This window comes from Dermacentor andersoni, chromosome 4 (genome assembly GCF_023375885.2).
Source record: "Dermacentor andersoni chromosome 4, qqDerAnde1_hic_scaffold, whole genome shotgun sequence".
Lineage (NCBI taxonomy): Eukaryota > Metazoa > Arthropoda > Arachnida > Ixodida > Ixodidae > Dermacentor > Dermacentor andersoni.
Genome location: NC_092817.1, coordinates 61,614,989 through 61,642,452, shown reverse-complemented (window position 1 = coordinate 61,642,452; position 27,464 = coordinate 61,614,989). Strand labels below are relative to the sequence as shown.

Below are 27,464 nucleotides of genomic sequence, written 5' to 3'. Positions count from 1 at the left end.
AGTGCCACCTTTTTCGCAGTAAAGTTTATTCATTTACATAACCTGCTCCCGCAAATACGCCCAAGCGGAAGGAGGCCGCACGAGCTCAAAACGCGAGCAACGAAAGATGTTGCCTACCAAACAAGGGAGAGAGCGCTGAGCGGAGAACAGCACGTGGTATGCGCGGATGAACGCTCGCGACGCGCGCGCGCGCGCGTTGACCAAAGGTTCTTTCAGGGCGCCCCCGCGGCTGAAGCGATAAGCCGGCAACGCCGCTGCTGCTCCCGATAAGGCGGCCGCACAACGACCAACTCGCGCGAAGGAACGCGAGAGCGTCGCACGGGCGAGGAAAACGTGAGGAGGAGCTCGGAGGTGGCAAAAAAAGAAAGAACATGGCCGACAGCAGAGGTGAACGGAACAGCGGTGGCGGGGAGCCGGACCCTCGACTTTCGGGACCCGGTCCGGTGCCCCAGGGCTCGAAGCAACCTCCCCGCACGCGGCCTGTTCACGTCGGAAAGAAGGGCGGCGGCGGCGGCGGGAACTCGTGCGGATTCACCTGCCTCAAGTACTGCCTCTTTATCGTCAACCTTGTCGTCTGGGTGCGTACACACACGAAGCCCTTCCCTTGGCCGTTGGGAGACCGATCACGTCCGTTCGTGGGCGCGGTTGCTCGTCGTTTACTGCTTGCGTTCTTTCCTGTCTTGCACCTACGGTTCTGATTCGACGCTTAAGTAACGCTAGGTCTATATGCGGAAGTCAAATCGCCTACATCACTTGTTTCGTCCTGCGCGTTTCTAACTTAGTTACTTCTATTGCCGTGTTTAATTCGTGTTTTCGCTGGTTGATCCTATACAGTTTGTCGCGTTACTTCGCTTGGTAATATTCTCGTTCATAGCCTCCCGGAAGGTCAGTTTTACCCCGAATGATTGATAGCGCCGACGCTGCATTGTTACCGGGCTGTTGCATACACCCCTGCGGAATTGGCATTCTGATACGATAAAAGCTTTAGATTCGGTTCTTGAGCTAACATCCACTAAAGCATCGACATGTTGTGGCCATGTGGCGTATGGAGGTAATCCGTAAGAATTAATGCGTGGACTCCGACTATAGTTATGTGGTTCTCACGCTGATGCGTGGAACTGTGAGCCAATATCTTTCATTAGGTAACACATTAGGTAACATCACATTCAGATCTCAAATTTCGTGCAAGAAGCTGCAGTATATAACGCAAAGAAGCACTCCAGAAGCCGACGATGAGCCGCTGAACGACGAGTGTGCATATAAATGCGAAACTGCGTTGTTTTGTCTACAGTACGTGTGCGCAGATACGCGCGTGTGTTTTGTGTCTGCGAGAGTGAGGAGGGGGGCTAGATAGGTGTGCCCGAGCCTGAGCGTGGCGCGCGTACCTCTGTCTACAGTATTAGCACGGGAAGATGTACCCTTGCGAGTATCTTTTTTTTTTTTTTTTTGACACGGCGGTTTGTTTTCTGCCCGTACGGATTCGCACGTAAGGTCAAAAGTGCGACGAAGTCATCAAGTCTGCACTCTCTAACAGCCTCGCTGTTATTTGTAAGCCGATATGGAGTCGTGTGCTTTATCATCCTTTGAACTTATACGCTATATACTTACACGATTATCGCACGTAAAAATGTTTAGCCCGAGTTTCGAAAAAAATATAACGCCGTATTTTAAATCTCCGCGTCTTACAGAATCTTAGCATACGAGGAAAGACGCCTCTTACGTGCATATCACTAGTCCATTCAAGTGTGAGCTGTCATCATCAGGCTGGTTACGCCCACTGCAGGGCAAATGCCTCTCCCATACTTCTCCAACTACCCTGTCATGTGTTAATTGTGGCCATGCTGTCCCTGCAAACTTCCTAATCTCATCCGCCCACCTAACTTTCTGCCGCCCCCCCGCTTCGCTTCCTTTCCCTTGGAATCCAGTCTGTAACCCTTAATGACCATCGGTTATCTTCCCTCCTCATTACATGTCCTGCCCATGCCCATTTCTTTTTCTTGATTTCAACTAAGATGTCATTAACTCGCGTTTGTTCCCTCACATAATCTGCTCTTTTCTTATCCCTTAACGTCACACCCATCATTCTTCTTTCTATAGCTCGTTGCGTCGTCCTCAATTTAAGTAGAACCCTTTTCGTAAGCTTCCAGGTTTCTGCCCCGTACGTGAGTACTGATAAGACACAGCTGTTATACACTTTCCTCTTGAGGGATAGTGGCAACCTGCTGTTCATGATTTGAGAATGCCTGGCAAACGCACCCCAGCCCATTCTTATTCTTCTGACTATTTCAGTCTCATGATACGGATCCGCGGTCACTACCTGTCCTAAGTAAATGTATTCCCTTACAACTTCCAGTGCCTCGCTACCTATCGTAAACTGCTGTTCCCTTCCCAGACTGTTAAACATTGGTTTTCTGCAGAATAATCTTTAGACCCACCCTTCTGCTTTGCCTCTCCAGGTCAGTGAGCATGCATTGCAATTGGTCCCCTGAGTTACTAAGCAAGGCAATATCATCAGCGAATCGCAAGTTACTAAGGTATTCTCCATTAACTCTTATCCCCAATTCTTCCCAATCCAGGTCTTTGAATACCTCCTGTAAACACGCTGTGAATAGCATTGGAGAGATCGTATCTCCCTGTCTGACACCTTTCTTTATTGGGATTTTGTTGCTTTCTTTATGGACGACTACGGTGGCTGTGGAGCCGCTATAAATATTTTTCAGTATTTTTACATACGGCTCGTCTACACCCTGATTCCGTAATGCATCCATCACTGCCGAGGTTTCGACTGAATAAAACGCTTTCTCGTAATCCATTAAATTTATATATAAGGGTTGGTTATATTCCGCACATTTCTCTACCACCTGATTGATAGTGTGAATATGGTCTATTGTTGAGTATCCTTTACGGAATTCTGCCTGGTCCTTTGGTTGGCAGAAGTCTAAGGTGTTCCTGATTCTATTTGCGATTACCTTAGTAAATATTCTGTAGGCAACGGACAGTAAGCTGTTTGGTCTATAATTTTTCAAGTCGTTGGCGTCCCCTTTCTTATGGATTAGGATTATGTTAGCGTCCTTCCAAGATTCCGGTACGCTCAAAGTCATAAGGCATTGCGTATACAGGGTGGCCAGTTTTTTTAGAACAATCTGCCCACCATCCTTCAACAAATCTGCTGTTACCTGATCCTCCCCAGCTGCCTTCCCCCTTTGCATAGCTCCCAAGGCTTTCTTTACTGCTTCCGGCGTTACTTGTGGGATTTGAAATTCCTCTAGACTATTCTCTCTTCGATTATCGTCGTGGGTGCCACTGGTACTGTGTAAATCTCTATAGAACTCCTGAGCCACTTGAGCTATCTCATCCATATTAGTAATGATATTGCCGGCTTTGTCTCTTAACGCATACATCTGATATTTGCCTAGTCCTAGTTTCTTCTTCACTGCTTTTAGGCTTCCTCCGTTCCTGAGAGCAGTGTGAGCTATAGCAGGTTTCAACTATATAAAGCGAATTCCTCACAAGAGGGGAATTAGCGCGAGATCACTGCAACTTTTCGCAGTAGATAAAAAAAAATATATTGAACTGCCTGCAGTAACCCTCAGACGTTTATGCATTTTGTTTTAACTCTTCAGAGTGGTTCTTTTTACTTTTCTAACGTCTGAAAACAATGTATGCAGCCGCTATAAGGTCCGCAAAGTAATCTTCTATAATTCGATATCTGCATGAGGTGCCTTACCGAACGCTATTCTTACATAATGCGGAATATTATGTTCAATAAAATTTTAATCACGCCTTCTTTGCTAAGAACAGATTACAATGCATCGTGGTTCGCGGGGTTGAGGTTACAACGCTAACGTAAGTGCAAGTAATTAATAGTCTTAGTATTTGTATACACGTGCGCCGCTGCGGTGGACTTCACTCTTTAATGCGCAGTCTGCGTTCCCGTGTTGCACCTTCACCTCCTTTTTTCGGCACTGGGCGCTTTCAAAGTAAAAAAAAAATCGTTTCAAGGCAGCATGAGCATTGCAGCTTCATATAGAACAACGTGATTTCATCGCGAAAAACGTATCAGGATCTTCCGCATGCTTTTTCAAGCGCCTGTCCATTAAACTAGCTCCAAGAATGTCCGATCGCTGGCTTAACAAAACAGGAAATGAACAACAAGCTGCAAAAATAGTATACCAATGAATACTGGATTGTGACGCCTGTATGCGAGTTGCTATGGTGATTGGTCAGGTTCTGCTTGGATGCGCTCGTGGCCTATGCATGTCTGCTGCATGCCGCAAAAGTCCGGAGACGGCTCGGCATGTCGTAATGCAATGCCAAGATAGTCAAACAGCAAGAAAAATAGAGGTTTGGAGTATTCGTAGGGGGGAGATCGATAGAGCCGAGGTCGTTGCAGGCATAGGTAAGTGTATAATATGAAGAGAGAAAAGATTAAGGAGAGATAGGCAAAATTCTAGACTGCAGTAAATGTAGCAAAACCTAATCAGCTCAAGCAGGCTGGGATGCCGGTAGAGACCGTCATGTATTGCTTAGCGTTCTTCTGGCTCTCATTATCCTGTCGCTGTTCTTCGTCTTCTTTTCTTTCTTTTCATAGCGTTGCTTTATTGTCAGTGAATCCGAGATATATCCGGTTCTGCGTTTTTGTCGTTTACTAATTTAATAATCAACAACTGCCTAGCGATAGGGGGGGCTTGCCCGTGGTAACAGCGCTGCACCACCGCCAACCGCGAAAGGAAGCCGCACAAAAAAAAAGAAAGAAGAAAAAAAACGAGACGCCGGCTTTCGTATTTACCTCGTATACAAGCGAGCACGCGAGCAGTGAGGGTACGCGCACTTTTCTGTCCTAGCGTTCGCATTCGGCTATATTTGGGTAACACAATTAAGGAAGGCATTAGCGGTCGCGCGCGTCCTTTAGCGCAGGAAGCGCCGCTAAACGTACGAGGCTGGAAGCGTGTGCACAATGCCGTACCGCCGCTAAACGCGAACGGCTTCTCTCTTGATTACTTATTGTTTCCGCTCTGTCTCTCTCTCTCGATCTCTCTCAAGCTTTTTTACACGAACTTCCACATTGCATCCTACGCTCAAACTATATTGCCTTGCTTGTGGTAAAAAAACAGGCACATGTGGATACGGCGGCGTTACTAAATAACCTAAGCAAAATCATTGCTCCTTCGTGGGGCCTGTCCGAAGAATAAATGTGCGCAGCTGTTTTCATATAGCGCTTAGCACTGATACAGTGGTTTTGCAGACGACACAGAAGGCCAGCTCGGTGTATATTCCATTTAGAAGGCGCGTTAGACACAGCTGGGATGTTCCCACCATTATACAGAGCGTTCTTTCTCTGCACAACTACACGCACTGCGTACCACGATCCTTGGTTAAGCTGGGAAGTTTAAAATCATAACCACGCCATCTTATCGCTCGTATTAGTTGCCAGAAAGCACAGGTTTTCGCAAATGTTTCTGTTTATGCAGTACTCGTAAACACGGGCTTTATCGCTAAGGAAGTTAGCGCCCCATGGAATTACTCGGCAGATACGTTCCATTGCTGAACACGAAATCGCGGAGCCTTTTCCCTCAGACAACATCCGACGACCATGTTTTAATATTCTGGCGTACGTTAAAGACTTCCGCGTGGCAATACTAATACGGAACATCTCCACCAACAACAGAAACTAAACACCAGTGCCTATCTACAGGCAACAGTTTTGTTCACATCAGCATAATTACGAGCCTTTAATACCTATACTGTCGGTTCAGCAATAAACAAAAAGATAGGGCAATAGCTGATTATACAGATCACCCAAGTGACCTTGACTTCTGATCGTCTTAATAGCAGACGCATTTAAAAACTTTGTTTTGATTCGTCCCCGGTAGCTCAAGGTGCAGCGTCGAAAGATAGCTTAATATTAGAAAAATACGAAGAAGCACAACCCTATTCATACTTGCGTAGTGAAATTAGCCATACATCTAAATACGCAAAGCAATGGAAATTGAGCAATAATAAGAAATGCAGGGAGCGCGCTAACGTTCATCCGCTTTGCCGCGGAATAAATCGGTCGCTTTGTGCAAAACTATCTTTATTTTTTGTTACTGCGTCGAAAATATTTCTTGTCATATCATGCAGTTTTTGCATGTGAAAACTAGATGAGGTTTAGTTTATCTGCATTTTTTTTCTATTTTTAATATATAGTTCAGAAAAAGCAAACTCATACCTTCAGCGTACAACAGAAACTAAACACCAGTGCCTATCTACAGGCAACAGTTTTGTTCACATCAGCATAATTACGAGCCTTTAATACCTATACTGTCGGTTCAGCAATAAACAAAAAGATAGGGCAATAGCTGATTATACAGATCACCCAAGTGACCTTGACTTCTGATCGTCTTAATAGCAGACGCATTTAAAAACTTTGTTTTGATTCGTGATGTCAGTTGACTAATCACGATATTTTTTTTTTTTATAATTGCCAGCCTTTTCAGGCGACCATGGCTGCGTCTTGGCAAAAGCATAAAGGAAGTGAAAGCCTTTGCTGGATGCTCCATCGGCGTATATACGTACGCGGATTGGAAAAGTACCTCGCTTTCCGATAAACTCGAACGCTCAGATACTCAGCACAGTAGTTTTTCATTGAAATAACGAAGGCAGAAATAAAAAACCAAAACGATAATGGATGCAAATTTAGAGATGCAGTGGATGGCTCTACGTGGTGGATGTGGCGGACGACTGTCCCAGGTCCTGGACTATGCTGCCTGTACTGATGCCCGCATAAAGTGAACTATTTGTGTACTACTTGTGACTTGTGTTTGTGTGTCCAGTGCACGTTGGAATTTTGTTTTTCTTTATTGTTTTCTCTAAAACATCCTTGCCTGAGGGTCATGTATTTGGGATTTCGAGATAGCCGGTGTTAAGATCTATATCTTCCCATGTGTTTCTACATATAAACCTAAAGAATTAAGTAGATTAGCAAGGTTACAATGTCTCTCTTATCAGAATAGAAATTTATAAGTGGATGCCGATTCTCCCCAAAGAAATATTAGTTTACAAACACCAAACATCTATTAACAATTTGATATATCCCTTCAAAAGGCTGCCAACCTTAAGACTGAAACCGGTTCACACCCTTAAGGGTCTCAAAGTGTGCAAATTGGTCTGTAACCTACACCCTTACACCCGTGAAGGAGGGTGGAATGGTGTGAGTTATAGACAGAAAGCACTTTTGATGGTGCAAGTCGGTTTAAAGTTTACCAAAAAAACCGCGGCATTCCTTTGACTGCCATCCAAAGCACCTCAAACGCAACTACACGATCTATTGCGGGCCTGGTGAAAACACACTGGCTGAGAAATCCTTTCTGGTATTTACGAGTGATTCATTCTTATTTTATCGCTGACGTCTTCTTTCCTGTGTTGAGAGCCGCCGGTACTATCAGCATAAGCTCGTACAATCTTCGGTGCTCACAGATAAAAGCGACAGGGCCGCCTGCTCTACTATCAGTAAGTAGTTTAGCGCGACGACGTGTTTGCTGCAATCCATCCTTTCGAGATTCCTCCCGAAAACGAGATCACCCACTGCTCCGTATGGCGCACACAGTAATGTCATCAGTCCTCACTGTAATTACAATCCGAGTACGGCCCCCTTGTCCTAGGCTAACCGCATATGTTTGCGACCGCCCCCATCTTTGGTGGTGGTTACATGCTCTTCTATAGTCACCGCCTATGCAGCCATTTTCACTGCTTGAGCTGATGAGCTCGTCGTAATTGCTGGATTTCGATGGCTTACCCGTACCACTAAGTCGGCCCCTCAAGAATCCTGCAAGCTCTCTGCTGACGTTGGACCTTTCGCATGCCTTTGACTGCATTGCATTTCCATGACAAATGGTGTAGAGGTACGCGAATATTCGAAACGTTTGATTAACGAATCGAATAGTGTTCGATTCGGTCTTCAAATTGCGTAGTCTCTATTCGTAAATGTGAATATTTTTCGAATATATTTGAAAACGTCAACTGCGCCCAATCAAACATAAAATTTCAGCAAAGTTACGGTAAATTCTCACAACCGCGGGCATAGTATGGACATAAAATTTGGAGGGCGCTTAAACTTCGTCTTTAATTGTGGAACGCGATAACATTCAAACATCCCTCCCGGCAAGTGCAACTTGTGTAACCACAATGTTTCCTGGAAACGTTGGCGGCGAACGCTATGCAGGAAGGCGAGTTTTCTGGGGCGCGCCGCTCCGACTAAGACAGACGTCGAACGGCAGCTGAAAAAGGGTTTTGTGTTTGAGTTTGAGAAACGTAACAGAATTACGTTTCCTCGTATATTTAAATTACAGTTCGACTCTATCGAGTGTGTAGGTTGTGTGTGAGTCGTACTTTACGAATTTTCTGACGCATTTTACTTTGAGAAAATCAATTAGCGCAGTAACGCCTATGCGCCACGCGGAGGGCCTGCCTGGATCGGTATGTGTGGTTCGGGATTATTTTCCTCATAGGGACAACGTCGCCTCCACCGACGCCGACACCGACGTCGGATTTTCTGCGACACGGAGCCCTTAAAGCTATCTCGTTAAAATATGAGAACTTGCGTATAGCGGAGCAGGCTACGTCACTAACATAGTCATACTTTACAAGCTATACAGCGATCGTTCCCACTCTCTGAACGGTCCTGTGCATGCTAATTAAGAAACCATTTGTTTCTGGCACAATGCTCCATTTGCGCTTTTAATGAACAACGTTTCATAACGTATATGTAATGATAAAAAGTTGACAACTTTAAGAATACTACGACGTAGACATCGTTCTATATAACGGCTGCTCGTTATTCAAAAACTATTCCATATATGATTCGATTCCATTCGCTTCTGGCACTATTCGACTCGGTCTGCTCGTAAAAACCCAGTAAGAAAAATAACGCCGGCCTTCTCTCAAAGGAACTGTGAAGTCGACAAAGGCACAAAGAAGACGAAATTATATATATATATATATATATATATATATATATATATATATATATATATATATATATATATATATATATATATATATATATATATATATTTGTGCGAAGAGAAAGATGACCACACTATCCTCTAAGTCGTGACAGGCTGTAAACGTGGTTGTGAATCTCTTGTGGTGATAGTAAAACAACAATCTTTAGTCAGTGGGAAAAGCCACTGGTGCTTCCGTGTTTTGACTGCCGTGTACTAACAGTATGTATGTATGTATGTATGTATGTATGTATGTATGTATGTATGTATGTATGTATGTATGTACAAACAAGTGGGCGGTATAGATAATCTCTTCTCACGAAGAGAAAAGGTGCTTTAGAAAGAAAGAAAGAAAGAAAGAAAGAAGCCGCGTGCGCACCGTCTAAACGAAGATGTGTGGAACACTTGCGGAAATGTAAAATTCACTTCCGCATTGCCGTCGTAATCTGCTTTCGGCAACGTTCGTTTCATTAGAACGCAAATGGAAGCACCTGTTCCATGCTGCCTGAAGAACAAAAAGAGGAAGGAAATATAGGTCGCAGGCAATGCAGTACTCGACAGGTGAGCATTAAGCAAGGAAATTTAAACAAAGGTAATGACAGCATAAAAAAGAAATCACCTTGCCTTATGCATATATATATATATATATATATATATATATATATATATATAATCCTCGCAAAAACAAGAGCGCGGACGGGATTTCATTTCTCGCTGAAGAGAGCCGGAGCCGAAGATTAACTCTCCCGTCTGTCTCTCCGTGTTCTAAATATTTTCTTCTTCCATTTCATCCAACTCGCTCGTCTCTGGGGCACGAGAATCCATTCTCGGGTTGCCTCCAACAAAAAAAAGTTAAGCAAAGCAAAAAAAAAAAAAGCTATTAGATGCCTTCGGGTAATTGAGGGCGCTGAACAATTTTCGTCGACGACATAACCTATACGCTGTGCGTGCTGAGATGCTTTTATATGGCTCGTCATTTCTCTCCAGTCTAGAGGTGAAGGTATAGTATGCGTCATCTACCTGTAATAAGTTCCCTCTGCTTTAACTCAGCGAAGCGAGTAAAAAAAATAGCGTTGAGGATTCCGTAATCGTGCACAAGATTGAGATCATAAAGAGTGAAACGCCATACACTGCGCGTGCTGCTCCCCATATTCTTCCACTTTATTTCCCGAAGGAAAGGCTATTGAGAGGACATTAAGGAGGTCTTCTGAAACGCCCCTCATGAACTTGAGCATGCTTATGAGGCGTCGGAAGTACTCTCTCAGATAGCATGTTTATTAGAGACGTTATAAACGCATATATTTTCCTTAATGGAGCGTACGTACACTGCATGCTTCCTTATTTTATTACATTCGTCTAGGCAATACTGAGACATAAAAAGCGTGAGGAATGATAATCGTTTCCTTTGTTCCCCATCTTCGACTACTACTTTGTTTGAAAACGTCTTTATTATTATTATGTTGTTGTAGTTGCTTTAAAAATACATTTTACTTTTTTCGCTGTGGACTGCTTGTCTTTTGCAGGAAGGGAATGATAAGTGGGGCGTCGTGACGCGCTACCTAGGTGGCATAGGAGGGTGATGTGGGAGTGACACTTCCCTGTTGTTGCCCTATTGGTAACGCGGCTATGTTCACCTTTCCAAGTTCCGGAAAGGTAGCCACGCGGGAATCGGGATCCTGGATCCAATTGAAGAGGAGCGAACATGTCACCATGGCATTTTGGAGGATTTTACTACTTCATAAATATGTGGCATGCCAATTTCCTGCTTGAACCGCCGGCCGTCTAACCACCCATGTGACAACGCTTTCTACCGGAGTCAATTTTCGAATACCGGCGTCTTTATGTATAGCACCATGAGAAACAGCATCGTTGATTAACTGAAGGAATCTTGCACATACCAAAGGTGCACAATGGGATGTATGAAGAACCCCTAAGCGGAGGGCTGCAGATTATAATTCTGACCACATTAAGTTCCTTAATGTGAACGTAACTGTATATACGCGAGCGCTATCGCCGTCTGCCCTGGTCGAAATGCGCACGTCGTGGCCAGTATTCGATACTATGACCGCGTGATGGACTTCGTATACGACTGGCTCACCACGACGCGTTTAAACTTTATAGTAAACGTAGCCGTTTTGTGAGGCCGCTGTGGACGATACCTAATACTTATTTCACGGTCTCATTTTAAGCTTGACTGGCCGGGTGAACTTTCGGGTATGTCAATACAATTTTGATTGCAGCTACAAGGCGAAACAGACGAAGTGCGAGAGTGTTTGTTACTCGTCTAGTTTGCTGCCTGTTACGTACAGCTGTGACATGCGTTCGCTCTAGCATGACTTTAAAGCACTGCTGCGTTCTGCGTTACCCGAAACATACTGGATTGGGTTATGCGACAAATTGTGATGAAATAATTTTGACCACATGGGGTTTTTGACCCAAAGCACGGTACACGGGCGTTTTAGCATTTCGCCCCCATCGACATGCGGCCGCCGCGGACGGGATTTGATCCCGCAACTTCACGCTTAGCAGCGTAACGCCAAGAGAGAGAAAATGATAACTGAAAAGCAGGGAGGTTAACCAGCCACTAAGCAACAATGTCGGATATATCCGGTAATTGTAATGATGTGCCTTCCAAAAATGTAAAACGATGTCGCGTTATGCGTTCAAAGATGTAGCATACTATGGCTGTTAGGTGGCCGCAAATGTGAAACATCTAAATTGATTGATTGATTGATTGATTGATTGATTGATTGATTGATTGATTGATTGATTGATTGATTGATTGATTGATTGATTGATTGATTGATTGATTGATTGATTGATTGATTGATTGATTGATTGATTGATTGATTGATTGATTGATTGATTGATTGATTGATTGATTGATTGATTGATTGATTGATTGAACGAACGAACGAACGATCTTGGTATTTTGGAACGTTCTGTACCGTTATGATAACTTAAAAGCCGGGCTGTTGCACCGTTTTTATAATGATTCCGGGCTATACACATTGCCTGATGTTTGTTTGTTCTTTTACTGCAAAAATAAAGGAACGTTTACAATTTCATCTTCTGGTTTACCTGTGCGTGAAAAGCATCGCGAGAACCTGTCCATGGTTTCATATTGAACAGGAACCTGACGCGAAATACTTGACTGGCACCATATTCCTGGCAAGTCAAACGACCAGTGCAAGAGTGAAATCTAATGCCTGTTCGTAAGATCCAGTATTCGTGCTCATGACGCAAGTACATCGGCTGCTGGGAAGCGTCGATGCTGCCAGAGTCAATTTCGGGCGCCGCACGAGAACATACCATAGTACATATAGCACACGGCAGCAACTGCGCTTTGTGTACAACGTGCGCAGCCTACTCAATTCTGTTTTCGTTCCGGAACAACACAGCCGAACACGGCGCTCTGCAGTTGAGTTTCGCAATACTGATAGCAATTTTATTGCAGATACACTCCCCGCCCCTCCGCTATCACCCACCATAAAACGTCTGGGTCGTGTCTATAAAATATGCGTTTCTTGGCTGCGTCGCTGCACATGACAGAGTTTGACGGCTGGTGGCCGACGAACAAAAAAGCACCGCGTGAGAAAATCAGTGAATCTATAAAGCTAGCTAGAGGGCGTGATATGTCAGCTCAGCGCAATACGCACTGCCTCGCTGGCAGCGTGAGGACGCCGCTGCGTCATAGAATACGTATTCCTCGTTCCCGAACGGCGCGGTGAACACGAAGCGATTCTTATATCAGCGGTGTGCACCTGATACCAGCAACATTGCTTTTGTTTTCCTGCTCCTTTCGTTTCCATTTAGTCATCATTTAATAATCCTCTATTCCACACTTGCGTTCGAAGCGATGAAAGTCAACGCAGTGGCGATGCGGCGATGAAACTGCCGCCGTTGTCTGAAGCCAGAAAAAGTGTTCATCATAGATGGCTTCTCCACATGAACAATTGTTGTGCGGTGAAGCCGGCTTCTCAAATTCTCTCTATTTTTTATAGCATATATAAAGTTTCGCTGTACACATACGTGCGCTAAGAGCGTATAATTTGTCGCAATGCATCCTGTGGTGCGTTCGCCGAACGCTGAACACTGTTGACGTCCTCCGCATCCAGTAACAGAGTCGCGTTGCGGCAAATGCCGGCGTACCGGATTTATTCCAGGAGGAACGAACGCATTTATTGTAGTAGGGATGCGAGTCTGAAAAAAAGGAGAAGCCTACTTAAAAGCCATAAACAAACTTTTAGTACTTCACTGTGGCTCCAAAGAAAATTTGCCACACGAGACACAAAGTGAATATGCACGCTGCTAATCAATGCAGCTGCAATGTGAACAGGCGCCGCGCCACTCACATACATGCTTCAAAACACCACCGCTACACAAGTATGCATCGGCTGACAACAATGAGACGCCAATTCGAGTTACAGGTCATCGCACGATCAATGTATTGAGAAGCGAAAGTCAGTTAACAGATCTCACCTCAAAATACTGGTTATCAATAAACGCTCAAGGATGACTGGCATCATTTCACTGGTATTGAAGATAAGCGACTGTTAAGAATTGAACAAGGGCGCGAAGAAAACAGAAGTTGCACGCCCTTTATGTTCACCTAACATAAACTAACATAATTACCATAATCAATGACGAAATAAGCTAAAAACGCAATGTCATCAACCTAATTCATATAACTATGAGGTCACAAACTCATTAAAACCACTAATTCTACTCTGAAATGGAAGGTTAGCCTGATACTTGCCCTTGAGCAGAGCTGGTGTGCAAGTACATGAGGCTTAAACAGTTGTTAATGTCATCTGTGAGCTACTGATTTGGTTAGACTCTGTTTATTGCTTACATATTAGTATATGTTGAACATATTTGCTTGCTCGCGAATTGTGTGCGCTAGACTGTTATGGCAATAGTTCAAGCATACCTACACAAGTCGTGAAATAACTTCTACACAATTACCAATGCGCTATGTGTTGAGATACGGGGCCGACGTAGCCGCATTGCGTTTCTGTTTTATTTATTCGTTTGCTGGCTGCAGTAGTGCAATAAACACAATGTGCTACGTCGTAGAGGCCAATTTGTTTTCCTAATGAAACTGTTACACCTTGATTACGTTCACTGAGCAAAAATTCACCTTCACAAGCACCAATATCTTCTTGCATGTCGCTTTACATAAGAAAAAGAAAGAAAGAGGTTCGAAATATGGACTCAACATCACATTTCGGCTTTCTTTTCTTTACCTATTTTGTCGCGGACTTGTTAGCTTGTTAGCTATACGTCGTTGAACTTGTTCCTCGCAAAAAACATCAGAAATAATTCATTATGGTGCCTTTTCCGATGGTCATTTATGGTTTCTGTTTCCGTGACAACGGAGCAACCGCGCAAATCCGGCCGCTCGTGTATCTGGCGACCCACTGCGCGCCGCTTTTCCTCGTCTGGTATACCTGTGCACGAAAATTGTTCAGTGTCACGTTACACACCAGTGTCACCGTCCCTGTCGCAACGATTACATAACTAAAAGGCAACCCTGTACTCGGCGCACGTATGCAGCTCCTGGGCTTGGCCCTGATCGTGGTGTCGGCGGTGTCGCTGGCGGGATCCTCCTCGACGGAAGAGGCCCCGCTGCCCGGACTACAGAGCGTGCGCAGCGCGGCGGCCACTGCCCTCTTCCTCGGCTGCCTGCTCTTCATCGTAGGCTTCCTCGGCTGCTGCGGGTCCCTGAAAGAGTCCAAGGTTCTGCTTATCGGTGTAAGTAGCGAGCGCTGCAACTCCTGCAGAGAACGAAACGACCATGAGCGAAAAAAAACAAGATGTAATGAGATTAGCATTCTTAGGATACTTCACGTAGTTTCCAGTATCTACGTACCTATCTATGTCCAGATCTAACCGTTTTCCTTTCACGCCAACTTGGAACACGCGCCACGCGTGGACTTCGTGGCGGCGTCACTAGATGGCGCAGCGTGTCCAGAGGAAAGTAGTGGAGCCCGGGTGCAGTTCACGCCTAATACACGACGGGTTTTGGCGGTTGAAATACGGTGTGTCTCTACATTGTGTCAATGCTAATCGCATTCACGTCGACAGTCATCCTGAGATAGTTTTCTGCCAGAATATTTTTGGAGGCCACACAAAGGGGTGTATTTAGTGCCATCCAAAACAGCGATGACGATCACTGGAACTTCTGTGTACTCGCGTTTGAGAGAATCGCTGCGTTTACTTCAAGCGTTATTATATTCGAAGAAAACCCTGAATGCATGCAGAGGGGCCTTTTGGCTGCGAACCATTGTAGCAGAAATTGCACATTTGTTTTTGTGGAAGTTGGTTTTCGCCCTCAAGTTGTCTCGCTCACAAAATTCGTGTATTTACACTTGGTGAGTACGGTAAGAGCCTCATACTTAATACGTTCGTTCGTGTAGTGGGTGGTTTTCTTCCCCGCTTCCCCTGTCATATCTATATCTCGTCTTACCCTTTATCATTCTAGGGTAGCAAACGGGATGTTTGTATTCCGGTTAACCTTCCTGCCTTTCCCAGCTAATTTCTCTGTCTCTCATTAAACGACCCTTAATGTCGTAAGCTATGGGCAGGCGGTTAGAGGCAGTGTCGAGGACACTCACGTGACGTTTATGCTTCGGGCTCTCGGCCACCGCGAGGAACCTCGGGTCACACTCCAAAGAAACATAGTGATTTTGTTTGGCGTCCTCGCGATATTTTTATGATGCTAGCCATGCAAAACACTCAAGGACAGGGAGCAGAACCAGGAATACATATGTTCGTAACAAAAAGAAGGGGCGGGGAGGAAAACAGGGTTGTTTGATACAAACTGGTTTGTCTTAAGGGACACGAAAATAAACCATTAAGACGAGCCAAATAAAAATAGATCACATAATCGCTAATTCTCCAATCCTTCTTTGAACTGAAGACTGCATGGTATGCCAGAGTGCACATAGAAGCTGAAGTGGGATAAAAACGCTAAGCTAAATTTCCTGAACTAGTTCACCGTAACATCATAGATTTTGTACCATGAGCTCAGGGCGCGTTGTCTTTAAGCTATAGTTATTCATTACAGATTTATTTACAAAAGACAAAAATCACGAGGCAAGATTTTTGAGCCCATTTTCTGTAGAGAATAGTTTATTTTGTGACCATAATTATTCACAGCGAAAGAGCGCCGCGCAGTTTCAAGTTTTATTAGGCAATAATATTTACCTAATAATTTGTTTTTTGCCTCGAACGTCGGCGGTGCGCTTATCGGAAGGAAATCCATGGACCGAGGCATATCTGAGGAACACGTATTCCAGCGTGACCTGGCCATGAGAAGAACGAGTGCATTCTGTGTGGCTATCATGTGCAGATGTAGATAATGCCAATGCGCAGCAAACCACCCCCCCCCCCCCAAAAAAAAAAAGAAAAAGAAAGAAAAACCCTGTCAGTCCTTACCCAGTCTTGAAACTTGGCGAAAGCTGACCGATGGGTCAAGGTTATCTTACGCTATATGTGTCTGCAGTTCGACGCTATTATAACATGTTGCCGGCATCCGGCCGATATTTCTTTCTTTGAAAGCCTATGGTATTGTCCTCATTTTATTTAAACGAGCACGCTGATAAGCATCAATGGGCTTCAATGGAACTGATAGCTGAGCGAGTTGGCCATGATTCACTGAACTGCAGCACGCAGAGGACAGCGCTTGTCTTTTACCTGCGCCCGTCTTATGTGTGCGCTATGCACTATGCAGCTAAACAATGAAGCTATTCTGTTGCTAAGCGCTTGAAACGATCTACGGCAGCTGCGTATAGAGAGCTGGCTTCTGAATTTATGGCTTGCGTGTGACGACTTGAGAGATATTATTCGCGGGAATCTTTTCGTATAACGCTATGGCTTCCAAGTGCTTTGAGCGGGGCCCTTCCTGAACAAATGTGCACGTAGTCGCGTCCTAGTGCTTGTCCTCGTTATCACTCCTATTTTTCTCCTCTTTCACTTCCCTCTCTGCTTTGCCTCAAATATCCTCTCCCCCTCCCCTCCCTCCCTCCCCTAATGGCTTTTTTCTTTTAGGCAGTTTCTTCTCTTCTCGTACCTCAAAGCAGAGTGGTAGCTGGTGCCTCTACGAGGCAGCGACAGCTCCTCATATACATTCATCTTTTTTTTTTAAAGAAGCTTAGTTACACCTCTCTCCACAGTGACGTTTGTTGAGACTTGCAGACCTGCCAACCTTACCACTTCAGGGATACTACCATCGAAGCTTGAATAATGGCAAGATTTAGTGGGAAAAACATAGTAAAAATTGTTTTACTACTCATAATCTTCACTGTTTGTCAAAAACGACCTGGAGGGTTTGTCCTTGTATAGGAAGCTGTGAACACGCACGCTCTTCCGTAATCGCAGTAAAAAGGATCTGTGCCACATGAGAAGCGTAAATGTTCAACGAAGTTTATTTATAAAATATTCGCGCATACAACGGCGGCTGAAAATTTGCCTGTCTCTATAAGTGGTTCAATGCATGGGTTGCGTTGCTGCTGCGGCTAGATACGAGTAATCCAGCTGGCTGGAAAAATCGGAGGGCTGATAAATCGGTCGGGGACTGCGTTTTGTATGCTTTTGAAATCAATTTTGCTTCAAATTGTATGCAAACGAGAAATCGTTAAAAGCATTGGCCTTAATACGACATGCGGAAAGGAGCTCTAAAAATTGGCCGTTTTGCGATAGAATCTTACAATTTTGCATGCGTGCACTTGCTTGTAGCCTCACGACAGGAGCGCTGTGTTTTCGTTTTGCTCACCTAACAAGGAGCGACACCGGCATGTCTTTTTTTTTTTTTTTTCTGGTTCTAACTCATATTCACGCCAATTTTTTTTTTTAAAAAACGAGGTAATTGAGTTTCAAGCTGGCACTACGTAAAGCCATCGGAGATGTTTAATTCTGGTCGCCACGCGGGAAAAAAAAAGAGGCGCACCCTTTACGCACCTCTGCTGTTGCGCGGAGGGGTATTTTCGGCGTAGCCAGATGCCGAAAACATTTCTCGTGCCAGCCGCGCACTCTCTCTATATATTTTTTTTCTCTTTCTCCTGCGAGTACATCGAGGTGGAGATAAGGATAGAAGTGCGTGCAACCTAGAATAACGGTTCACCTCCTTGCCTCGCCTCAAGGTTGCCATAGCGACGACGAACGTTCGCTATCGGGGTGCGGCCGGAGCCATCGTACGAGAGGTTGTTCGTCGTCGTAAGAAAGCGCCTGGTGTTGCGAGCCTCGACGTAAGAGCCGCCTGAAATAACCGAAAAGCGACTGCGAACGCTTGGGAAGTCGTTGCTTGTGCTTTCGTCTCGCTGATTCGACGCAATGAGTTGATGTAGTGTCTCCAATCAGATCGAAATACATGGGCCCGCGTTCACAAAGCTTCCCTCACGTGCGCGATCTGCGCAAATGACCATTGCCGGGATGATTAACAGACTAAATACATGAACGGTGGCTGGGAGGGGGAATTAAAATGCTAGATGACTATTTGTCGCCACCCCGTTTCGAAGATAACGCTAATAAACAGCATGATCAACAGGACATGTAGAGATGGCAGCTGGAAGATTACAGGAGGAAAGGAGAAAAGACAATTTACATTCCTTTACAAAGTTAGGAAACGCTCTTACGTAATAGAAGTTTTGTGAATGCGGGCCAGATCATATGGAGGATTCAAAAACTATATTCGGGGATTGCGTACATAAATGCACAGAACAAGTAGGTTTGTCAGAGTAACAGAATGAGTGTCAATGGAAAGGAAGCGCAGTCGATCCTATGCATCTTGTCAAGTGTCTGTAACTTATTGGTGGTGTGCCAACTCCTGTTAATTGTTAGTGAACAGTTGTGACGCATTCCGATTGTTTCCATGCGAAGATTCTGACATGATTATAGTGAAGGTGGCCGGACAATGATAGACAGGTCTTGTAACTGACATTTTTTGTGAATGCGGCCCCAGTTTTTGAGACGTATCGATTACTCGCGCCGGTCAGTCGTGATAGCGAGCATAATATGTGCAAAGGCGGGCCCGCCAATGACCAACATTTTTCTCCCAGAAAACTTGCAGGCACTTACCCTTTGCCTTAGTGACTCTAATAGATAGCATTATTAGACCTTATCGTTAGCTTATTAACTAGTGACACAAGCAATACATCTCCTGCCTCGTGGTCAATTACGAGTAATGACATTACGATCACACTGCTGCTCTCTATATCTGCTGCCGTTCTACGTCACCTATGTGTATGTACGGTCAACCAAAACACAAAAGCACCGCTGCCACGTTTTGTTCGTTGCTCTTAAGCACGATACATATACGCTGCAGGTGTCGCTACGCAACATACCGTGCAGGTTTGACTATGAAACTCACTGCAACACCGACCGTACACATCGCTGTACAACCACGTATCACTTACATGCGAACAGGCAAACCACAGTTATCGCTTTATCACCTCCACCTGATACAGCGCAGCATGGTTGAGAGCATTACGGAATCCAGAGCGCCCGCCACACCCCCCCTGTCACGTGCATCTCTGCGTCACACCACCTCGCTGCTCCTTTCCCGCTCTGTCGCTCTCACCCCGCCCGCTACTTTTACCGACGACACAGCTACCGCGCTGCACTTAGCCCCACCTTTCACCCCCCAACCAAGAATCTCTCTTTCTCTCTCTCTCTCTCTCTCCCTACGTTGCCGAAGGCAAAAAGAAAAGGAAAAGGAAACCCTTGCGAGAACGTAACGTGCACTGGGATCTGTGCCGGCACACTCACGCCTTTGATGACACTGCCTCCGTAACAGGCTGGTGTTACAAATCTGGGTGCAACACCTACGACCAATTTTGTGTTTGTGCATAATATTATCGCATTCAAAATATTAGTACATCGTGAATTCAGCGCAAGAAGTGTAGGCGAAAAGACGCGAGAGGGAATGCTCATGCAACTGAGAAGAAGGAGCTGACGCAAGTGGACAGTGTGGCACAGAGGCTCACGCACGAAGTTTTGCAGAGTGCATTCACAGAGTACAATGAGCTTCACGGCACAGATAGACACGCTATGCATGGACAATAGTTTGCCACCAGTGCAGCTTTTCGCAAGCCCTGTTACGGAACTCTAGGCTCTTTATCTCTCTCCATCTCCCTCGCTTTCTTTCTTTCTTTTTGTCTCATATTTTCATTTTTCTGTCATCAAGTACGAAAAGCACGTAAAGTTAAATCAAAGCTATGGATGTGTCCATTCTCACTGCGACCTGTAGAAAGACACGAAACCGAAAAATATAACTTGAGCTGTACTAACAGTAAATGACGCTTCTAAAGTACGCAAAAAAAGTCACTCTTATTGCGACAGGTGGCTTGATAAGCCAGTAAAGACTCAATAGGAAAACAACGGTGGCAAAGCCACCTTGAAGACTCTGCATCAGGTCCTCGTGGCGTCATGAATTTTGATGTCGTCTACTCGGGCGCAGTTAACGTTTTCTTTCATCGGTATAGAAGGACTAGATTATATTCTAACGAGACCTAAGATTGAACCTAGAGAGCTTCAAGAACTTTGATGCGTTAACAGGAAGCCTTAGCTCGCGGGCTCCCATCTAAATACACAAAAACGGAGAATACGTGTTTCTCAGCAACCACTGCACCGAACGTATGTTTCACTAAAAAGAAAAAGTTAAAATCTAGAGATTGTAGAAATCGGATTTCTGATTTAGGCCGTCAGTACTTCTATAAAAATTGTTGAGAATACGTGTTTCTCGGCAACCACTGCACCGAATGTGATTAGGTATGTTGCACTAATAAGAAAAAGTTCGTAGAAATCGGATTTCTGATTTAGGCCATCAGTACTTCTATAAAAATTGTTAAGAATACGTGTTTCTCGGCAACCACTGCACCGAACGTATGTTGCACTAAAAAGAAAAAGTTAAAATCTAGTGATTGTAGAAGTCGGATTTCTGATTTAGGTCGTCAGTACTTCTATAAAAATTATTGAAAATCGCAAAAATTACAAGAAATAATGCTCGCCTTTACAACTCGCTAACTCAGCTATACAACAGATGTCGCAAAAACTGCACCTCACTATACATCTAAAGCGAACAAAGCTGATGTGTTATGAAGTATGACCACTACGAAATAAACCATTTACTTCAGTAAGACTTTTGCAAAACCCTAGTGAACATTAAAACTAAACCACATGACCCATAAATTAATCTATAATGTTTACTCTCTTTAGATGCAGTTTTCAGAACTGTGACATCTGCTTTTGGTGCAGAACTGCGAGATTGTAAACTTCGTACTTCTAATTTTTTTTTTTACTTGGCAATTTTAGCAATAATTCGAAAAAAGTTTCTAGCCCTAAATCGCAACTCATCTTGCTACAGTCACTATAATATAACATTATCTCTAAAATGCAGGAACTTTCATTCAAATTGGTCCATGGGTTCTTTTATAAGAGCATTTGTGCGCTTTACATATATTTGAATAGGTGGCACCGAAGTTGGGCCCCCGAACCTAAATATACTAGAAAAATACTTTGAAATTCATGACGTCACACTAACGTATACGGGCGCTCGGATTACGGCACAAATTTTTAAATAATGGAAGTGTGGCCTTCATTCGCTCTTGGAGTGGTGAACCTCGTACGTCGAAACTAACGAAAATACACTTTTTAAAGAATGCTTTATCTGCTATAAACTGGTTCGTTGCTTCTCTGTAGTGCCCCTTTAATTCCGCAACTATGTGACGTCTCGCTTCTGCAGCGTCTGCGCTGCGAGTCGAGACGCAAATTAAGGAAGCAGGTATTACATGAGTACATCCGTCACACCAGCGACAAAATGTAAGCAGATGGCATTTTTCACGCGAACGCTCACGTCATTTCCTTTAAACAATCGTCCACAGTTGGTTTACTCGTAACAAGATACTTCCATAATGCCTTCCTTCTTTCTTTCTTTCTCGCAGTACTTCGTTATCTTGCTGATCGTCTTGATATTCGAAATCGCAGTCTTGGCTCTGGCGTTCGCCTACGTCAACAGCTCCGCGGTAAGTTGGCTCTCGCCCCTAACTAGACCGCGATGCTATTGTGGATGTTTCCAGGAACCAGGTTACGTTAGATGTCGCAGTCTGAACATGTTGTGCAATTATGTCGCCATATATCCGCACGACCTCTAGGCAACTAATCTTTACAGGTAAGCGCCGAAATGAAGGTCCTGAAATGAAAAGAAACAGCACTTAATAACGCTAGTGCGTCTTCTTTTTTTCATTTCATTTGTTTTTTTAAGCAAATCTATATATTTTTCTCTATATGTTACATGGAGTAGCCGGAAGCACACTGCTCTTCAGCTCGTAAGCTGTGCAGTTGGACTTCATTTAGACGTTCACCTCGGCCAGCTGTTCTCGTGGTGCGCTGTTCAGCGCTATTTCCTTTCAACTTCATTTTAATTTTCTTTTGTAATCGAATCGTTATTTGTACTTTTGAAAGGCTGTTTTGCTTTCGTAAGAGGCTAATAAATAGCTTAAAATATTCAACCGTTTATTAGACTTCCAAGTCAACACCCCTCTTTGCACGATCTTGTACCCCGTTCGTCTCGCGCAGATGGAGGAAGCCCTGAACAACCAATTCAAGGACATAATAACGGGTGGCCGCCGGGAAAAAGACCCCTGGCAACAGGAGAAGGACATGAACATGGTGCTCTTCGTGCAAGCCGAAGTAAGCGTGAATGCATGAACGAGCAAATTAATTAATTAATTAGTTAATTAATTAACAAGCGGATGAATGAATGAATGAATTATTGAATTAATGAATCAACGAAGGAATCAATGAATTAATAGATAGATAGATAGATAGATAGATAGATAGATAGATAGATAGATAGATAGATAGATAGATAGATAGATAGATAGATATAGATAGATAGATAGATAGATAGATAGATAGATAGATAGATAGATAGATAGATAGATAGATAGATAGATAGATAGATAGATAGATAGATAGATAGATAGATAGATAGATAGATAGATACTGGAGCCCTCTGAGAAGAGCTAAAATCCGAGTTCTCCGCTCAAAGCATTGTATACTGCTTACAAAAAAAAAGAACGCTAATTAATATATGGCGGACTGCTTCGAGACGTTCTACATGGCGCTCTAGCTAAAGTAGTTGCGGCCTTCAACTGCGAAGCCTTCTTTTTGAGAAACCCGTACGGGTTTCTTTTGTAGCTTCGTGCCGCTCTCGGATGGATGGCAATTCTTTCCTGTCGCTGGAGTAGTTTTTTGTCTGAAAGCAATGTACGAGCCTCTGCAGAATCAAGTCATGCGCACTGCTGCTGCCTCAGAGACGGTTGACCTGTTTCTCGTAGTTCCGTTGCTGTGGAGGACGAGGCGTCGAGGACTACACTGACAGTGGCCAGGACATCCCACCGAGCTGCTACGACAACCACGACAGCCAGCGGCCTCACCTCTACGAAACGGTATACGCCGTATTTATTTCTTAACTATCTTTTTTTATTGCGTGCGTAGCGCAATTCGGCCTCTTCAGGTGGCTTATTTGAACATGCGGATATCAGTTGCACGACAAGGTGCAATATTCCAGTTACTGTGAAACGGAACTTAACTTTTGAAGACTCAAATTATTAATTTGTGGGCACACGTTCAAGATTGCAGAAATCAATTAAACTGGCCAGTCATCAAGTCATAGACACTGAGCAGAAATACAGAGGCTATAGAATTGGTTTTAGCCTCAATTTCGCAGTGCGAGAGCGCGGAACCCTCTTCTTTCGCCGCTCCTGCTTTCTTTTTCCCCTCCCTTAGACGAAATATTTTTACCTTAAACACCCATCCTTTGTATATTTCCGCAGAACCCATGCCAATAACATTCTCATTCCTGCGCGCAAGACTAATCCCGCAATATGCTCTTCGTACAGGGCTGCTCAAAGGCGATGAAAAGCTATGTTATGCGCAACGGACTGGGCATAGGGCTCGTCAACCTGTTCACCCTTTTCGCCCAGGTACGTATACGCTGAGAACTGGGACTTCAAGTTAAGCGACAACCATATGGAACGTATTTACAACGCATGTTTGGCTTGCTGTTGTTGTTGGTGGTGGTGTTTATGAACTGCGACAAAATGGGATGTTTGGATACTGAAGAGCCTGCTATCCAAAAACCGTAGAGCTTCACTCAGCACCAAGCAAGAGTAGACAAAATGCAGGTAGCTTGGGGGTCAATCGGTGTCGGTGCGTCCGTTTTAAGGTACACGATTTCACCGCTGTAATCAGGGCCGAAATATAATTATATATGAGATTCGCATACAGTTGTCGATCATATCAGATAGCACACGTTACGTTTACTATACTGGACAGGACAACGCCGCGGTCAGGGATTTATACACAACCCCCTAACAACCCCCTTAGGAGGATCCCGACACCCCCAAAAAATTATTAGGAACTATTGGGAACTGCTACCGGTGAAATAAGCTTTTCTGCCATGAACAGGATCTTAACATCAGACAGATGTCGCATGATGCCGGCTCATGTCGACGCACTGATGAAAATTTGTATCGAAGCTCCAAGTACCCCCGTTATTAGCAACGCAACAGACGAAGAAAAGGAGGAATATTTGCAGTTTGTGGACGGACCCTACATGATGTGGGTCAAGAAACCACGTCGGGTATTGTATATATACGTTCGAGGTGACACGGTGCAACTGTGTAGTTTGTGTAATCCCAGTTTCTTTTTTTAATTATTATTTAGCGAATGTAGCAGCCACGGTTGACCTATTGTAGTTTCTTTGGAAATTGTATGTTCCGGGTTGTAGCGGACATTATGCGCACACACTGCAAGATAATTTACACCCCTAAAAGTGAACAGGGTGTAAGTGTGTCTATAACTCACACCCTACTGTGTGATTTATATAACCGACCCCCTAATAGGGGGAGTTCTAGACGCATTTACAACTTTCCTCACTTTCAGGTTGTAAATTGTTTTACAGTGACATACTTTTTGTTCTTAGTTGTTATATTCTTATTGTGTTGTTTAAAATATATGGCTGCTGCCTGTACGTTGTGCTTAATTTTTGTTTCTCGTGCGAAATTCGCGTAACAATATTGCACTTAGTATTGAAAACATCTGCACTTTGTTCTATCAAGACTTGTAGATTAAGAACTTGCTCCACTTTGTTTTGCATAGAAAAAGAGAATAAACTTTGTGCAATCAAATGAACACTCTAAACGTTGTCCCTTATGTTCTAGCAATTTTCAAACATGGTGGCAGAATGCCGTTGGTGCTTAAATGTAGTATTGAATTTATAATCCCGCAAAATGAGGCACAGATTTCGGCCTTCTATACAGCGTTCGTTCGTGCCCGCCTGTCTCCACCTTCGTTGTATTTTTTGCGCAACAACATCGGCTCGACATGCACCAACAAGGACGAACTCCCTCGTGGCATGTAGCTTAATATGCTTGCTTAAAAGGTTAATTAGTGTAGTTCTGCTCATTAGCAGCTTTCCCGTCACAAATTGTTGAAAAAACAAACGTTCAACCTTAATTAAATAAAAGAACGTGGTAAAAAGACTGCTAGCCCCTTGAACCTCTCCCCCTTCCCCCCACCTTCGCTCAAAAAAGATATAACCAATAACTTCGTATTCACACCCTCCCGCATTCTGGTAACAACCCACAAAATCGAAATTCTGGACATGCTTACTGCGCGGCGACACATGACTGCGCAGAAAACGCATCCACAATGCGCTCTGTGCGGTTCTATAATCTCAATATTCAGCGCCCACAGCGCTTATTCGCTTGCGTGCGTGCGTGCGTGCGTGCGTGCGTGCGTGCGTGAGTGAGTGAGTGAGTGAGTGAGTGAGTGAGTGAGTGAGTGAGTGAGTGAGTGAGTGAGTGAGTGAGTGAGTGAGTGAGTGAGTGAGTGAGTGAGTGAGTGAGTGAGTGAGTGAGTGAGTGAGTGAGTGAGTGAGTGAGTGAGTGAGTGAGTGAGTGAGTGCTTCCGAAGGCAGCATTTTCACATTTTAATAATCGGCTGGCGACCGTCTCCATTTCAGATTGCCGCCATGATCTGCTGCTGTCTTCTTATCCAGGGCATCAAGAAAGTTCAGAACAATGCATCCGGAGCCTAGAGCCACCCCATGCGGCCGTTGTATCACTGCCACTCGTCGAGAGCATCTCTACGCGTCTTTATACGCCTATACTTTCACTGTATATTATTGCACGAGAAACTTTTGGAGGGGAAACACGAAGCGCCCACGCTATTCTACGTCATATTTTCAGAGTTTGACCATTCCCATCTACTGAATCAGCTTTCACTTTTTTTCTTTTTTACAAGTTGACGTGTAGTCAAGGAACATCATTGAAATGTCACTATATGCGTTTGTTATATGATCGTTTGTCTTTGCAGATAACACTCCTCGCAGTGGCATGAAGAAATGTGCACATTTTCGAAAATATATTCTATTCTCTCAGACTACAGGTATCCGTTCATTTTCTAAGGAAGCACGCACAACGCAAGTCTCTGATGCCTGCCCCCCCCCCCCCCCTTTTTTTTTGCAAAGTAACGTCGACAAACTTCAGTGCCTGTTTGCAGTCATACAGTGTTTCTTTGAGTACGGCGCCTTTCTTTTTTATGTATACACAACATAAACGACTATTGAGGTCTGGTGAAGTCGATGAAAGAAACCACAATAAAGGTATTTTTAATCAAGGGGTTTTCATTCAGTGCCGTAGAAAACCGCAGGCATTGCTGAAAGTATGTACTCTTCAAAGCGAATATCTTATCTGCTGCAAGAGGATGGCAATCTTAGCCAACGTTTCTTTTTAGCAGCCTTCCATAGTACGTAGCCTAATTGCACTGTTGCGGGAATGCGGCTATAAATACAAGTCGAAAAAAGAAACTGATACGAAGACTCGGAAAATGCCACTTTCTACATTATTGGCTTTTTTTGTTACTGTGTTTATAGTACACAATATATTCATAAGTCAAGTTCGTGATGATTCGAAGCGATCCATTACTTGGAAAGAAGGCAAGCATTGCAGTGCAGTTATAGTTAAAAGTAAGCCATTGCAGTTATAGCAGTGTACCCGTAACTCATATGATTAACTATGATATAAGTGGACGCGGTTTATCGTTTCCACGTTCCTGTGCGCGGTTGAGAGAGAGAGAGAGATTGGTTGGCAAAGAAGATGAAAGCCTGCTGACCACACCGTATATGACAAAGACATATGACAAAGAGATGACAAAGACAGGAAGGTAAAGAGTGCTCGGAGTTGATAGCTTTGCTGCCATAAGATGCCCTGTGAACTCTAAACACGCTCAGTAGAAACGCGGAAAGCGGCAAAATGCCGCTGTGCGCGAACCAAACGACGCTACTAACTTCTATGGTCTTACGTCTTTGATACAAACTCATTCGATTCTGCAGGTCCATATTATTGCACATGCTACAATTTATGCTGGTCGATTATGCATCAGCGATGTCAGCCGTCATAATGGCAATTC

The 27,464-nt window shown here is 44.2% G+C and overlaps 1 protein-coding gene across 1 annotated transcript; it reads left to right on the top strand.

Moving 5' to 3' along the window:
- Positions 1-263: 263 nt before the first annotated feature.
- On the top strand, positions 264-26,435 carry LOC126536197 (23 kDa integral membrane protein-like). The gene is made up of 7 exons (XM_050183086.3): positions 264-578; positions 14,544-14,741; positions 21,929-22,009; positions 22,563-22,676; positions 23,327-23,437; positions 23,891-23,974; positions 26,017-26,435. Exons 1-7 carry the CDS (start codon positions 372-374, stop codon positions 26,089-26,091), a joined length of 870 nt encoding a protein of 289 aa, XP_050039043.1. The 5' UTR covers positions 264-371; the 3' UTR covers positions 26,092-26,435.
- Positions 26,436-27,464: the final 1,029 nt, after the last annotated feature.

Coding starts and splice junctions, on each gene's coding strand:
- LOC126536197 (XM_050183086.3), top strand. CDS start 372: ATGGCCGACAGCAGAGGTGAACGGAACAGCGGTGGCGGGGAGCCGGAC. Junction 14,742..21,928: donor CCAAGGTTCTGCTTATCGGT/GTAAGTAGCGAG, acceptor TCTTTCTCGCAG/TACTTCGTTATCTTGCTGAT. Junction 22,010..22,562: donor CCTACGTCAACAGCTCCGCG/GTAAGTTGGCTC, acceptor CGTCTCGCGCAG/ATGGAGGAAGCCCTGAACAA.